The 16,827-nt window shown below is 40.1% G+C and overlaps 1 protein-coding gene and 1 long non-coding RNA gene across 6 annotated transcripts in view; both read right to left on the bottom strand.

The window, feature by feature from the left end:
• The window catches only part of kif13bb (kinesin family member 13Bb), a 217,059-nt gene that overhangs the window by 76,676 nt on the left and 123,556 nt on the right, over nucleotides 1–16,827 (bottom strand). For all 5 annotated transcript variants that reach the window (XM_064341045.1, XM_064341047.1, XM_064341044.1 and 2 more), the window contains exons 20-22: nucleotides 14,155–14,301; nucleotides 8,795–8,944; nucleotides 8,563–8,676 (exon numbers count right to left, since the gene is read on the bottom strand). In XM_064341045.1, coding sequence (XP_064197115.1) covers nucleotides 8,563–8,676; nucleotides 8,795–8,944; nucleotides 14,155–14,301 — 411 coding nt within the window. The remainder of the gene's footprint in view (nucleotides 1–8,562; nucleotides 8,677–8,794; nucleotides 8,945–14,154; nucleotides 14,302–16,827) is intronic.
• On the bottom strand, nucleotides 6,933–8,556 carry LOC135257899 (uncharacterized). Its single transcript, XR_010330810.1, has 2 exons — nucleotides 8,442–8,556; nucleotides 6,933–7,136 (listed from the first exon to the last, which is right to left on the bottom strand). It is a non-coding gene; the product is annotated as an uncharacterized LOC135257899 (long non-coding RNA).

The raw sequence follows: 16,827 nt of genomic DNA, 5'->3' as shown, positions 1-16,827 counted from the left end.
AAGATGTAATGAAGTATTTAGAGCAAATTAACTAACAACAATAATAATATTCATAAAAATACATGTTTGTAACTGGAAAACTGATTTTTTTAAATTAATTTTTTATAGATGGCTGGAAAAGAAAGGAGTAAAAGCAAGGTGTGGAGTTATTTTGATTTCACACACTTAAAGATGGTGTTAATATATATATTTAATTTAATATCATCTTTTACTTTTTTAATCTAAAAAGTTCTTTGTGTGTTTATTTTTATTTTTATTTGTTTGCTTATAAGTTAAATGTTCTTAAATATAGAAACTTTAATAAAAATAAGTTTTTCAAATTGATTTGAAAATGTTGCACTTTTTGACAAAATGTCGGTCAAAACATCGGTAATCGGTGGGCTAGGACTCTCCAAAACCGGGATCGGCATCGGACCCAAAAATCTGGCATCGGTCGAGCTCTAATGATGACCAAGTGCTATGTTCAATTCCAGGGCCGAGAAAAAGGCAAATGGTGAATTAGATGTCAGACAACATTTACAAGCAGACATTTATACAAAATAACACAATCATTTGCACAAGAGAAATGGGGGGGGGGGGGATGAATGCAAACCTATCCAGACATACACTACATGGCCAACAGTATGTGGACACCCGAACATAACACCCACACATGCTTGCTGAACCTTCCAAAACAATGGGCATTAAAGACCCTATGCAGTCAAAATGCTTATATTATGACCAAAGACTACAAGGTTAATTACACATCGATTTAAAAAGTATTTCATACATGTATGTAATGAATTAGACTAAAAACTATACAATGCTCGACATTGCCACCTGGTGGAGTATTTGGTATTGGTGGTTTTGAGACCAAGATCGTGACGTCACAAATGTTTCTAATTTGCCCTGGCCAATGTGCGGTGGCCAAACCACTCACCCAGTATGAATATTTATGTAGTGTGCGCTCCCAAGTTCAAGGCCATGACCAAATTCTCAAATAGATAATGCGCGGGTCTGCTGCTAACATTAACTAACTATCCAGTTCAACAATGCCTTATTGTGTGACTAAAGATTGCAGAGATAGGAATGCATCTTTTCATGCCTTGCTTTAGGCGTTTTACGCATGCTACCTAGCTCAATGTGCATGAAACACAACATAGCTAACTAACCCAACAAGATAGCTTTGATGCTATCGATAATCTAATTAAGCCTTTGCTTAATATGATCAGTTAATGTTAAAGTTACTTAACGTTGATATAGATTATATTACAAATCATAAGGTTAGCCATCCTAACCTCACTTTACTTCGCTGTCGATGATGTTTAGCCCGAACGGACGCTTACCAGTTCCGGTAAGCATCCATTCGGGCTAGATGACGTTCTTTTAAGTATTAATCGAATCAAGCCTACAAACTATAACCTAACCATTAACCTCATTTCCCCAATTTACTTGCTGCCTGGCTATTTACTTGCTGTCTGGCTATCGATAATTTTTCTAATGTAGCAATGAGCTGCACTTATCTTGTGTAAATATAGCTAACGTTAGCTGGCGAGTGTAACGTTACTTTATTCTCCAGACTGTTATAAGGTTACTGCAGCAAAAAACCAAACGATAATGTTATGTGCTAATATAGGTTATCCTATAACATTAGGGTCCTATATTGTAGGCTGTAAGCGATGGGCTCATACATATACAGCTCAATATTTCTAATGCTGTTATTGCTATACTTGTTATCCATTATTACGATCGTATGATAACTAGCTAAAGTTCGCGTACAACTGACGTTACGTGCTGAGTGAGCACTGATCCAGGTCAGTGGGAGTGAGTGGCCCTGGCTGTCAATCAAAAGTGAATGCATAAATAATTAGGACAGAACTGACATGCCCAGCCAGTCTTGATTCTGCTATATTAAGAAATTCAGGTTTTACATCAAAGAAGGTTTTTTCTCTTTTCAAAGTCTAATAAGTAGAAAAAATACATATACTGGTTTATTGTAATTTAGTAACTAAAGGAACAATTTAAATGCAAGAAAATGGAGGCTGCACAGGGTCTTTAATATTGAGTTGGTCCCCATTTGCTGCTATAACAGCCTCCATTCTTCTGGGATCTTCTGGGAAGGCATTAGTGAGGTCGAGCACTGATGTTGGGCGACAAGGCAGTTAGTGTTCTATTTCATCCCAATGGTGTTCAATGGGGTTGAGGACAGGGCTCTGAGCAAGCCAATCAAGTTCTTCCACACCAAACTCAGCAAACCATTTCTTTATGGACATGCACAGGGGTATAGTCATGCTGAAACAGAAGGGCCTTCCCCAAACTGTTGGCACACAATTATCTGGTGTACCATTGTATGCTGTAGCACTGGAACTAAGGGGCTTAGCCCAAACCATGTAAAACAGCCCCAGATCATTAGTCCCTCCTCCACCAAACTGTACAGTGCATTTGGGCAAGTAGCGTTCTCCTGGCATTGGCCAAACTCAGATTCATCCATCAGACTGCTAGATAGTGAAGCGTGATTCATCAGTCCAGAGGATGTGTTTCCACTACTCCAGCCAATGCTTGGTATTGCACATGGTGATCTTAGGCTTGTGTGCGCCTGCTTGGCTATGAAAACCTATATCATGAACCTCCCAACAAACAATTCTTGTGCTGACGTTGCTTCCAGAGGAACTCTGGAACTCGGTAGTGAGTGTTGCAACCGAGGACATATGATTTTTACACATGACAAACTTCAGCAGCTTGTGTGGTCCACCGCTTCACAACTGAGCTGCTGTCGCTCCTACATGTTTCCACTTCACAACAACAGCACTTCCAGTTGACCTGGGCAGCTCTAGCAGGGCATAAATTTGACGAACTAACTTGTTGGAAAGGTGGCATCCTATGACAGTGCAATGTTGAATGTCACTGAGCTCTTCAGTATGACCCACTCTACTGCCTATGTTTGTCTGTGTAGATTGCATGGCTGTATGCTTGATTTTATGTCTCCTTTCCTGAGAGTACCGGACGTGTGAAGCCTGATCGCGTCTTCCAAAAACGTTTGCTTTCTCAACTGCAGCTATCTACAACTGCAACTGTCTACAACTACGGTGTTGTGTAGTGTAGTTCTTATACTTTTATTTGGTGAAAGTCTGTGGATCATTTCTCAACGCAGATCATTTTATTGCACTCTCTTAAGTGCTGTTGGCATTTCGTTTCACTGGAATTAATACTAGCTGCTACTAGCTTAGCTAGGTTTGTCTTTAGCCTGATGGCTTAGCTAGCCAGTCGCTTTCACTGAGGATCTTAATCTCTATATCAATGCCAACACTCACCTCTCCCCGGACTGATCTGGATGCCTTTGGCTGAGCCAAAAAGTAATCGAACTAGAAAGTCGGAATTTCCAAGCTTTACCAGATCCAAGATGATGAACGACTCCTGGACTCGCTGGCTGCAGAAGCCTCCCGCATTCCTGACAACACCGAACTTCCCTGGCATGCTCCCTCTCCAACTACGGAGCCAGAGCCACCGATTGTCAGCTCAATCCCAGAGGAGGACCCCTGGCCCACGCTTGGAGCTAAACCTAAGGCACGGATCTGTTCCACACCCGCTCCTCCGGAACCGTGGATCGTCATCCGGGGCGACAAGAATTGAGGTAGGAACTCCTCCCGTACTCCACCTCCGGGGTCTATCCAGCTGGGTAACAGGTTCGATGTGCTGGGGAAGTTGGACCAACATCTGTCCACTGTCGGCCTGGAGCCAATGGCCAGTCCAGCGCTGCTGCCCAGAAGTTTGAGGAGTCCCGGTACCGGTTCTGGTCTAGGGAATGACGCCCCTGGACTGGCAGCCCCTAGTCCCCGCGGTCGACACTGCCACTCAGCCTCCAGGAGGACCAGCTCCAAATCCACAAGACAACGTCCACATCCGATCACAACCCTGATCATAGGAGACTCCATCATCAGGAACGTTAAAACTAGCTCAGCTAAAACTTGTTGTATCCCGGGTGCCACTGTCCGCGATATAGAGGAAAAAGCCATCGAGATCCTCGCAAACGAACCGGACATTACTAAGATCATGTTCATGTAGGGACAAATGACATTTGCAAGCAGCAGTCTGAACTTTTGAAAATTGACTTTGTGCACTTATTCTGTTCCCTGAAGAGATCTGTGAGACATATTTATGTGTCCGGCCCCATTCCCTTCTGTGGCCATGGTGTTGGGCGTTTTAGCAGGCTACTGTCTTTGCACACCTGGCTCTCATCAGCCTGCGCTGCCCACGGAGCTTCCTACATCGACAATTTCAATCTCTTCTGGGAATGCAGACAGTTATTTAGAATGATGGCATACATCCTAATTGGCTGGGGATAAAGCTACTGTCTTCAAACATTTTTTACTGTGTTGCCCACCAAGGCGCTCCACTGTCAGAAAGCCAAAACACTTCCTCGAAATCCAGGTGTTCTAACCAGTCTCACTACTATTGATGTCCCCGGGGTCCTAGCGCCAGTCTAATTGGTTCCTCCTATTTCTTTACTGGTGCTCATGTAGAGCTAGGACCCTCTACTAATCCTATACATTCTGCGGACATCTCTGTCAGATACCAAATCACAACACACTGGACATCTCGCTCTTTCCCCGCTAAAGCAAGTGCTATGAGCGGCGGAGTAAACGCGGCAAATCTCTGTCTGTTAAAATTCAGCGAAAATATGTCTTGCCACAATCTGCCCCCTTATTTTGGCTATAATTAATAGCAGTTTAACAAATGGAGTCGTGCCTTTCAGTTTTAAACACGCTATTCTGCAACCCCTACTAAAGAAACCTAGCCTAGACCCCAATGACCATAATAGCTACAGGCCTATCTCCAAGCTACCATTTATTTCTAAGGTTTTGGAAAAAGTTGTCTTCTCCCAGGTCTCCTCCTACTTGAACACAAACAACATTTTTGACAAATTCCAGTCTGGTTTTAGAGCTCTGCATAGTACAGAATCCGCACTATTGAAGGTATATAATGATATCCTTCTCTCTGTCGATTCTGGTTCCTGTGCCATCTTAGTCTCGCTTGACCTCAGCACAGTATTTGATACAATCGACCATGGCATTCTCTTAAGACGCCTGGAGGGTGAAGTTGGCCTGCAGGGCTCAGTGTTAAAATGGTTTACCTCCTACCTGAAAGAAAGAACCTTTTCCGTTAAAATAGGAAACTGTTCATCCCCGGCGTCCATTAAATGTGGCATTCCCCAAGGTTCTATTTTAGGGCCTCTTTTATTCTCACTCTACATGCTTCCCCTTGGCTCTATTTTTGAGAAACATAATATTGTGTATCATTGTTATGCGGATGACACACAGTTTTACCTGCCAGTTACACCTGACAATGCTTGCTCATTAAATAACCTTTTTAACTGTCTAGATGACATTAAATGCTGGATGGCGAGAAACTTCCTTCAGCTAAATGATAACAAAACGGAAGTAATTATATTTGGCCCTCCTAGCTCTGTCACTAGCCTAAGCAATGCGCTTGGTCCCCTGTCTAAAAATGTGCAAATTGTAGTTAAAAATCTTGGTGTCTTCTTGGACACATCTTTAACAGACAAGTCAGTCGTGTTGTGAAGGGCAATTTGTATCAGCTTAAAACCATAGCCAAGTTAAAGCCGTTTTTATCTCATAAGGACTTAGAAACAGTTATCCATGCTTTTATCACCTCTCGGCTGGATTATTGTAATTCCCTATATATGGGGTTGACCCATTCCACTCTGTCTCGACTGCAAATGGTCCAGAATGCAGCTGCTAGACTTTTAACTGGAACAAAGAAAAGGCAACATATTACTTCGGCTCTGGCTCTTTTGCATTGGCTACCGGTGAAATATAGGATTGATTTTAAAATTTTAATATTTGTATTTAAAGCCCTAAATGGATTAGCTCCACAGTACATCACTGATCTACTGACTCCATATTCTGCTCCCAGGTCACTGAGGTCATCCGCAAAACAACTCCTCTCAGGGTGGCACAGGGTGAACTGCCTTGTACCGAAGTCGCAGGTTCGAATCCGGTAAGGTGCGTTGTACCTTGAGCAAGGTACTTACCTGATTGCTTCTATTTCCAGCTATAATGATACATTAAGTTAAGAAAGTTTGTAAGTCGCTTGGAAAGAGCGTCTGCTAATGCCTTATGTTGTTGTATCTCTATGCTTTTACATTGTTGTGGTCTATCGTCCTTTAAATTGATTTTTCCTACTTTTATCCTCTTACTCCTTATTCTTTTTATTTTTATGTTTATTGTTAATACATTCGATGTGGGGGACGTAATTTTGTTGTGGTTTGTTGTGTTGTATTGTGGTGACTGGAAAACACTTTGGCGCAACTCCTGTTGTTTTTAAATGTGCTATACAAATAAAAGTGACTTGACTTGACTATGTACCTGTTAGCAATGGGTGTGGCTGAAGTAGCTGAACCCACTAATTAGAAGGGGTGTCCACATACTTTTGACCATGCAGTGTATGTTTGTCCCATTAATGTACTATATGTTGGCGGGTCGGATAAAGTTTAGCCAAATAAGTATAATAGTACAATTTATTTTCCCTAAAAATTTTTATTTGTGAACACAATTTTCTAATAATAATAATAATAATGCATTTTATTCATGATGTGCTTCTCATACACCCAAACCATTGGATGCAGACAATTGTTCAAACATATAGAGTAGTCATTTTTTATTTATTGAGGCATAACAACCCAATTGGAGATTATTTCCAATATAAATGATTGGTATTTGACACTTTGATATGACACAAATAATTACCACATTGTCTTCCCAATGGTAAGATGACAAAACACAGAGCCACAAAGTTACATGAAATAATTAAGCAACATTTAGGGAACACTGCTTTGGAATAGAGCTTGTTCAATTTGTGTGATGTACAACAACCACTATTGTTTGTTGTAACTTGGTCTTATTTTGATATCAATACTATGAATGGCAGGTCAATATTTTCCAAGTTTTAATGAATGACTTAGACGGTGCTTGGCAGTTTTGTACATTGAAAACATGTTTTTTGTTGAGATACAATATCTTTTTTACTGTGTCTTTTATGAGTAACTGATAATAATAATGCATATAAATGTATGAGACAATAATACACATACATTCAAACACACATACATGGATACATACATATGATGTACATCTTAGCTGAAAGAAACACAAAGGCATGGATTCAGTTATTTTTCCTTTTCCATGAATTACAAAGAAATGAAAATGTTTGTCATATTTTTATATGGATTAAGGCAAGTGTTTTTAATGGGTTATATTGTATGCACCAGCACTTCCAGAGCAAACAGGATGGATGGGGTTAGGGCTAAACAGATAAGAGCAGCGGTAATGTTATCTAGACCTCCAACGATGCAAAACTGCGGTACTTCTACGTTTAAAAGCTTCAAAACAAGATTTTTACTCTGAAACTGGCATTAAGACATACAGGTTATAAAACCCAGGAAAATCTCTCCTGCTAAAAATAAAATGAAACCAAAAAACAGCCAAAAATTATTTTTGACAAACATCGATTTACATGAAATTGGCTGTAGCAACTTCCGATTGATTATGATAGAACAAGTCACCTATAGTTTTAAAGATTTAAGTAAGATAACAAGCTAGTTTTTTTACACTAATGTTACAGAGACATACAGATCACAAAAGCCTAGATATAAAGTCATTGATAGATTTGACTTTTAATGGTTTAAAACGTAATATGACAAGCTAGCACCAGAGTTTCGTTAGACTAACGTTACTAATAGCTACAGTACTGCCGTTGTGTCACCAATCACATGCAACGACTACTTCGACTTTGCTTTTGTGATCTGTAAGTCTCAATCTCAAATTCAGTATAAAATATAGGCCTAGCTTTTGAAGCTTTTAAATATAAGATGACAAGGTAACACTGGAGATTTCTGTCGTTTTGAGGTTAGCCAGCTTGTCACCAGTCACATCACATCAACTGCTTTCACAGCTACAAGCTGATGTATTGGGTTTCATCTGATTTTACTCAAAAAATGTCTTTGTTTTCATTATCTTAACATCAAATTCTGATTAAAAAATTTATTTTAAAGGTTTAAAAATGTAAAATGACAAGGTAGTACTGGAGTTTCACGTCATTAGGAGGTCTAGCTAAAGTTACCTCTGTTCTGCTTTCAACAGTGTTGCCCTAACCCCGCCCACCTGGTTTGCACTGGCAACGCTGTGAATATGCAACAGGAGGCAGGGCAGACTACAGTCCCGATGACCCATTAAGATTCAGGCACGGTGACATCTGGAGTGGTTGATTTCAGAGCCTGGGGCAGTTAGAGAGACCTGATTTTTTTCTTAGACCTTTTAATTCATTAATATCTGTCAGGATGCAAAGAAAATTTAACCAAATACGAACAAAAGCATTTTTAAAACAAACTTGCATACTGCACTGTTAAGTGCTTAATTTCAGCCACTAATTATTAGTCTACATACCTTGTTTCCGAGGTTTAAATTGGCTACTGACTGAACGGAAATCACAAAAGCCAGCTGAGACAGCAGCCCTCCAGGACTGAAGTTTGAGACCCCTGGTCTCGAGGAAACAGGATTCGCTCACCATGCAGACCAGCTTGCGTTCCGGTATCTCCCCCACAGGATCCTCTTCTTCGACCACACTCTCCTCAAACCCCCCGCTTACTCGCAGCACCTCCACATGCAGCCGCCCTGCCACCTGACGGGGAATGAGACCTCGCTGTGATGTCATTACCAATACAACAAGTTCATAAATAATGATCAAGACAACCTTGAATGCAGGATTTGCATCATAATGTGAGGAAAAGCTTTCATACCTCCCCCTTCTGGTTAATGATGGGAACGGCGTACTGCAGCTTTACGTCGTAGAAGAGGCAGGAAAGGAAGACATTTGCCACCCCGATCAAGCTGTGGTTCTCCTGCTCGTCAAAAAATGGGTCAGCCCTCTTGAAGTAGGAGCGCATCACCTTCAGGCCAAGAGAGAAAGTGAGAAAGAGATTTAGGTGTTTTATGGGCTTATTTTTCCAATTTTCCCCATACTTCCTTCAGGCAGTCTTTGTGCATTAAAATGAATAAAAACACATGGTTTCATGCATAGTTTAACAGACACAAGGGTCTAAATACGTTCCAAAATAGCTGCCATTTTGGAGTGTTAACACTTTTATCTGATTTTATCCAAGGATATGAATGAAATAATAACAATTTAAAAAACTATACAGAATACAAAGAATACATAATGAGTACGGTTTTGTCACAACTATGAATGTAGTATATATGAAAGTTAGATCAACAAAGAACTCTAAAGACTGTTTTATACTTATGCATAGTTTGTGTTGTGTGCGGCACTCGCGAACTGATAATTTGTGCGGAACGTTGCTCAGGTTGCGCAGGCCACATAATTAGATTTTGTTACTGACCATTATAGTTCTAAATAAAGCGCTTCGCTTGTGCCTTAAAAGCAAATTAAAGTTGGCTGTATTATGTATCCAGGTAGCCAGAATAACACAAGACAGAGTTAACCAGACAGAAAACACAATATAATACATGACTACCTTCATTCATATTTCCAAACCTACTAAATACTGCACCAATGACCACAAAAATGCTCACCTGGACGTAACTTCTTGCAATGAAGACATTCAGCTGACAAAAGCGCTTTTAGCCGCATATTTAACGTTGGCTATCGGTTTGGTGAATCAACAGTTATAACCTGTTAGCCAGAGCCGTCTGCCAGTGACTGCGGCGTATGCGGGCACTGGTTGCTAACTATGCACTTTTAAATTCTTGGAGAGGTACGCGACATGAACGCGGATGTGGTCTGCAAGCTTCGCGTAAGCCGCACATTCCGTACAACCCCTATGCAGACCCGTTTTTATGTGTACTCCGCAGAACTATAAAACAGCCTTAAGAATGAAAGTCATGTGGGCATAATCACACACTCCTGACACATGTACAACCAGTCGTCTGTACGGAATTCCCACATGGTTACAATGGATTCTTAATCCTGATTATGGACCAGATCTTGATGCAATACACTCATGGCACAGAGGGCTAAATAGTACATATCTTCATGAAATTATAGAAGAATGAGGCTGAAAAAAACATGCCAACATGTGATATTCTTCTGCTGAAGATGTATCACCAGTATACATTTATATCCATTATTTTGTACAAATTATTGGTATTTAAGGTGTTAATAACTTGGGTTGACCTTGCAACCTTACAAAAACAGTGAAACTCTTTTTTTTTTTACTCTATTTTCCCCCAGAGATACAGACATCTGAAAATTATGCCTCATTAAAAGGCAGCCATTTTGGATGAACATTGATCATTTATTTCTCAATAACAATTCGGCATCTGGAGCTATATCTTCAGGTTTAGTCTTTACAAATGGGTAGGGAATTTGTTAATGTTAAAAAGGAAGGGAGTCTGAGCAACATGCCCAACAGCCTAGTCCATTTCCAGCAGAATGACTCATCTGACATCAAATTATTTATTTATTTACCCAGGGTAGGTTCGCTGAGCACGGATGCTCCTTTGTAGGAACGCCCTGCTTCACACTCACACATTCACACCTGGGAGCTGCCCAGTACACCCAAAATCCTCTATTGTTGGCCACTGAGCAGCTCCACTGGAGGGAGAGGACATTTTTTAGCCAATTAAATCAGGGGATGATTAGGTGGCAAGTTTTTGTGAGAGCCAGATCTGGGATTTTAGCCAGGACACCGGGGAACCCCCTACTCTTTGTGATAAGTATCATGGGATCTTTAATGACCACAGTCAGGACCTCGGTTTAACGTCTCATCCGAAAGACGGCATCTCCTACAGCACAGTGTCCCCGTCACTGCACTGGGGCATTGGGGTTTATTTGACCAGAGGGAAGATTGCCCCCTGTTGGCCCACCAATCCAGCAGCAACTCAGTATTCCCTGGTGGTCTCCCATCCAAGTACTAACCAAGCCCACACTTAGTTGGCTTAGTTGGCCAGTTGGCAGAAGCAAAGTGCGTGGTGGTATGGTGAGGATTATGGCGAAGCCAGAGAGAGTTTGGATCCACCGAATGAGACACAAGCTCCCCTGGAAGCCCCAAATATGAAAATGGGGGGGGGGGGGGGTTTAGGGACACCGCTGAGAAAGTACTTAAAACATGCTAGTTCCACATGTTTTTACCTCTGGGATCGCACTTTCCAGCACCTGGGACAGCAACCGAACATCAAAGCCAAGGCGTGTGTGTGAATGTGTAAGAATTTAAAAAGGCACTTCTTTTGATCTTTGTGTAGGAACGGGTTGTTAGATACATCCTGTTTGTTTGCCTTGCGTCTTTTAAAGTAAGTACGAGTTCATTTGCTCCTTGAAGCAAATACTTCTTGTTACTTATCTTTGTAGTAATTGATATTCCTGTTATGTTATTAACGGCTTACGCTACTTTTGTGTTCAGGCTGGCAGGATTTAATTTATTTTGCGGCATTTAATTTCCTTTATATCAATGCGTTAAAATTTATGAATGCAACTATCACAACTTAGTTATTTCACATGTGTATTTCATAGCTTGTGATTTATAGTACATACAGTGGGTCAAAAGTTTACATACACTTTGTTGGAATTAGGTCGTGTTGTCTTTTAATTGCTTAACCTGAATCAAATGCTTGGGGAAGCCTTCCACAAGCTTCTCACAATAATTTGCCGGAATATTTGCCCATTCCTCCTGACAGAACTGGTGTAACTCGGACAGGTTTATGGGCCTCCTTGCTCGGACATGCTTTTTCAGTTCAGTCCACAAATGTTCTTTGGGATTCAGGTCAGGGCTTGGCGATGGCCATTAAAATACTTTCACATTGCTGTCTTTAAGCCATTTTGTTACAACTTTGGAGGTATACTTAGGATCATGGTCCTGTTGGAAGACCCAGTTGCAACCAAGTTTTAACTTTTTAGCTGACGTCTTGAGGTGTTCCTTCAGTATATCTAGACAATCCTCCTTCCTCATGATGCCATCTATTTTCTGAAGTGAAACCAGTCCCTTTTCCAGCAAAACACCCCCACAACATGATGCTGCCACAGTTGGGACGGTGTTCTTTGGATTAAAAGCCTCAGCCGTTTTCCTCCATACATAGCGTTGATCATTATGGCCAAACAGTTCAATTTTTGTTTAATCTGACCAGACAACACTCTTCCAAAAGGCTAGGTCTTCGTCCTGGTGATCACCTGCAAACTTCATAGATACTTTGGTAGCTGATGCCTCCAACTCCTTCACCAGTTCCTTTGTTGTCTTGCAGTTCAGTTGAACCTTTTGGACCAAAGTTCATTCAGCCCTGGGAGTTAATATGTGCCTCCTTCCTGAACGATGCAGTGTCGGTGTGGTCCCAGGATTTATATATTTGTACGCAATGGTTTGTACAGATGCTTGTGGTACATTCAGTTGTTTGGAAAACAAGGAGGAATTGGACATTACATTAATTTCTGGAATCTTCCGGACTGTTTAAAAGTGTATGTAAACTTTTGACCCACTGGAATTCTGATATAGTGAATTAAAGATTAAATAAATCTGTCTCTAATCGATTGTTTAAAAATTACCTCTGATGTGAGCAGATGTAGATGCTCTAATTGACTTGCCAAAAGAAATGTATGGTAACATGAAATGTGCAGAGTTGTGAAAAACTGAGTTTGAATATCTTTCTCCTGGGTGTATGTAAACTTTTGGCCTCAACTGTATATTGATTTGCCCTGACTATGTTAGAACTTACTTGAATATTTTAAGTTGTAAAACTGATACGGCAGCAGACACTATTAATTTACTATTGCATGTTGGCTGACTCCTTGATTTGTAAATGACTGAACACTTATAGCTCTCAAACATATAACACAGCTTGAATTATTTACATTGAATATTTACATTTTGTTTAGCATCTGGTTATTTATTCACTTTGATATTGAATGAATGAATACGGTATTGTTTGTTAGAATACGCACAGGTTCCGGTCTGCCATTTCAGCGTGCTGGTTATACAATTGATTTATAAATGCTAAAGTTTATTCCTTTTCCTTTTGTCATTCATCTATATACTTTTCCTTGTTCTGTAAAATATTGAATATGATTTGAATACCTGTGAATATATTATAAAGATTTTTTTCTGTTTGTTTATTTAGAACCATGGTATAAAAATAAACATGGAGTAAACTTAAACGTGGATCAAATCCTTTCCTGGTGGGTTTCAATGCTCTAATTCGAACTGCCTTCAACAATACCCCATAGATTACTTCTTGATTTCTCCATAGCCAAATGTAGCTATGGCACAAGAAATGTTAACTCAACACACAAATCACTGAGTGTTTAATATACCCTTCGTTCAACAAACATACCACCTTCATGGTTACATGCTTTTTAATTTTATAGTAGCCTCTGAGCATTATCAAACTTATGTAAGGAATTTATTGCAAACAAATTATCTGTAGTACTTTCTTTGGCAGAAGTAGTGTCTTTATTGATATGTAAAGATTGATAAAAAAAAAATATGCTGTGCATATACTTTCCCTGCTCAACTGCTGTTATTCAGGACCTGTTTCAAAGCTGAGATTGCTTAAATCACTGCAGTCTCCAAAGTTCTGAAAATGCGCATTGTGGAACACAATGTCTAATGTCTACCTTCAGATGAGGGGTTTAGGCGGCTGCACTGCTGTTTATGGCATTGCCAATCACAATTGCAACAGCAAAGCGATTATTTTCTAAATGAAATGTAATCAAGAGCTACCTGAAGAGCACCAAATGGCAGGAGAGACCTGAAAGAAGTGGCTATACTTTGTATCAAGACTGTTAAAGCTTGGGAACTGAACGCACAGGAGATTTGTGTCAATTTTGCACAAGGCAAGGCTCGCCACATGCCCTTCATATGAGTTGTCTGGTTTCTGGTGTGCTGCCTTTATAATTAAATTGAGCCACTACCATGGGTCTCAATAATTGTGTGAGGGAGGGATGGAATGGTGAGCTCCCCAATTGACACATTCTAATATGCACACTGCATGTTGGTGCTAAATAGGTCAGTTCCGTAAATGATAAGTGATATTTTTAACTGCATGCATTCACAGCTAGTAAATTTATCAGGTAGCTCCTTAAAGCCAGATGGGAATTTCAAATCATCGGTAGTCGAGAACACAGGTTTAGAGAGCAAGGCAAGCGTTCACTCACAGGGTTGTCCTCGTCATAGTCCTTCCACTCTTGGTAGAGTTCACGCATGTCCACCAGTCGGTTCTCCATCTTCTCCATGGCCCAGATCTGCTTTCCCTTGCCTTTCCTGCGCACCTGCACCGCTGGCTCACTCAGCACTGCGTCTCGCTGTCAAGAAATGAGCACTGACATTGAGCACACTCCAAAGCACTGACACGGAGTATGCTCCATAAGCACTGACACGGAGTACGCTCGATAAGCACTGATTCTGATGCCTGATTTATACTTTGTTTCATAATCCGTTCAACAAGTGTCGCACTTCTAGCTAGTGAATGTTACCTATCAATGTTGTGACTGATTTATTCGAATAAGTTTGCACCTGAAGACAATTCCCCTATAATGCACCAAATGCTGAGATATTACTAGCTAACGTGAGCATGGCGCTGTCTGTGGAAGAATTTCCATATCATGGCGTAATAGTGGAATTTTTCTCTAAGCCAAGGAAGATAAAGTGCAGCATTAAATCAGTACACTGTGTTAATGATGTTCTAATGTATTCCAATGGTCAGAGTTGTTAACAGTAATGTACATGGTGCATAAAACCTCAGTAAAGCAGCAAAGTAATTCCAGGTATCACTTTTTATTCCCTCCAGTAGCAATGCTTATGAAACAAATGACACCAATAACTCCCTGGCATTTCAATTTAATGTAATGTCATTTAATTGTATCTAAATATTTTTATTGAATGTTCTAAAAAAATCTTCTTTGTCACTTAAATTTGTAACATTGTTTAAGATCATCTGTATGCAATTGTGGAGTCTTATAATGTGACACAGGTCACAGCTTATTGAACACAATAAATGCATAGTATTAAGTGATCCTCTCCTTATGATCATTTTGTTTTAGGTCTTGACAATACAGAGAGTGAACAAAAATTTGCAGATCACTTGCTGCACCAACCAACAAAAGATGGTATTGAGCATTATGTGAATACAATGTGCTTATATTCATTTAATATCGTCAATGTTGGAGCTCAACTAATGCACTCTTAATTGCTTTATTTTTAATTTATTTTTAAATTGCAATTAAAAATTGCAGTATTACTACACCTGTGTAGGCTTACGCACCGTATGCCACTAGTTAAACCAAATGCTGCCACAAGCCTATTTCTTTTCTTTTTTCAGGGCTAAATAAACTAAAGCGACTTTGAAATGAAAGCCCATCACAGAACTAACTGTCTGTGGTCGAAGTTCATGCTCCTTTACAGAACCATTTTTGTTTTGTTTGTTTGGTGCTGCAATCGTTGTTACTTTTGTGTTTTCCGAACCGCTCTCCACTGGTGTGGAGGATCAATAAATGTACACTTTGAAGCCTCAACGAGTATTTGTATAGACACTTTTGTATGCAGTGCCGTGTTCGGATGTTTGATGCCACATACCTTCTCCCACTGAAGAAGCGAGAGCAAGAGGGTGAAGTGCATGGCCAATGAGATGAGCACACAGTGCTCATGGAAGTTGTAGTGTCATTTAGTATCAGCACAAATTGACTTAAAGGTGTACTATGTAGGATTTTGCAGGCCTTCCTAGACTCTGTGTTTGTAATCAAATAAGTCTCCTCAACCCCACTCACGCCACCGTTGAAGACACACCCTCCAGCGCTACAAGCAAAATGTCAAGCGAAGAGGTGAGGTGGACAGAGATATAGAAAATAGCATTTATAGCAACATGTATGATTCCATATAGATGGTAACAGGAATTAGGCAGTGTTACAACAATCTGAGTGCACCCCTTAGAGTGTGGGAAAATCATATGTGACGGGTGGTGGAGAAAAGGTCCGCAAGCCGCAAATCTTGAAATCGCGCTAGGAGGCAAAAAAGGTTTTTTAAAATTTTTTTTACTGTTTATGTTTTTTCCATATAACGAAAGTTAAAGTGTTGAAGAAGTCACTCAATTGAATTGAATAATTTTTAGGGTCACTAAATACTTATAATTTGTCAGCAAAGTCGGCTTGTTTTAGTGATTCTTACAGCCGGGTTTTGGAGGCGTGATGGGGGTGCAGTTTAATTAGCATGTTTGATTTCGTTGGCTATTGTCACTTTGTTTCGGTCAAGCCACCGCCCATAAATAAAGCCGTGTGGTAGTAGCCTATGTTTGTTTACTGTGTGAGGTTGCTAAAATGGCGGACGCTCAATCAGTAGGTGAGAGTATAAGCTTTCTAACGATGCATAACATGTCTAATTTTGCTTTTGGAATAGCGTTTTATAGGTTAGCGTAACCGAACATTTTCTTACCATGGCATTCACTCTATATGGTAGCATTAAAAGACGTTGCACCTAACGAAACGTTGTCAACGATTTTTCGTAATTCCTTGGAAAATACCATTATTATTCAGGACTTCTGGGCATCGCTAAGCCATATGTTTGCTGATAGACCTATCTGACATCGCTTTCTGGAGCAAAACAGAAGCGGATATAACTTTGATCGTCATTGATTTACTGTCTCTGTCTCCATCTACTGAACATAGATAAGATTTCATCATTGCTATGTAAGTATTACTGCTCAAAATATTTCGGTTATTACGTTATTTTAGAAATTGAGTGTCTTTAAATAGGTTAGTGGTATTATGTAATGTGGATATTTCACACTGTAATGTAAGCGTTAGTTAGTAGTGTAATGGTTTTTGTGACGCATACAA

Source organism: Anguilla rostrata, chromosome 6, assembly GCF_018555375.3.
Source record: "Anguilla rostrata isolate EN2019 chromosome 6, ASM1855537v3, whole genome shotgun sequence".
Taxonomy (NCBI): domain Eukaryota; kingdom Metazoa; phylum Chordata; class Actinopteri; order Anguilliformes; family Anguillidae; genus Anguilla; species Anguilla rostrata.
This window is presented reverse-complemented; position numbering and strand designations above follow the sequence as displayed.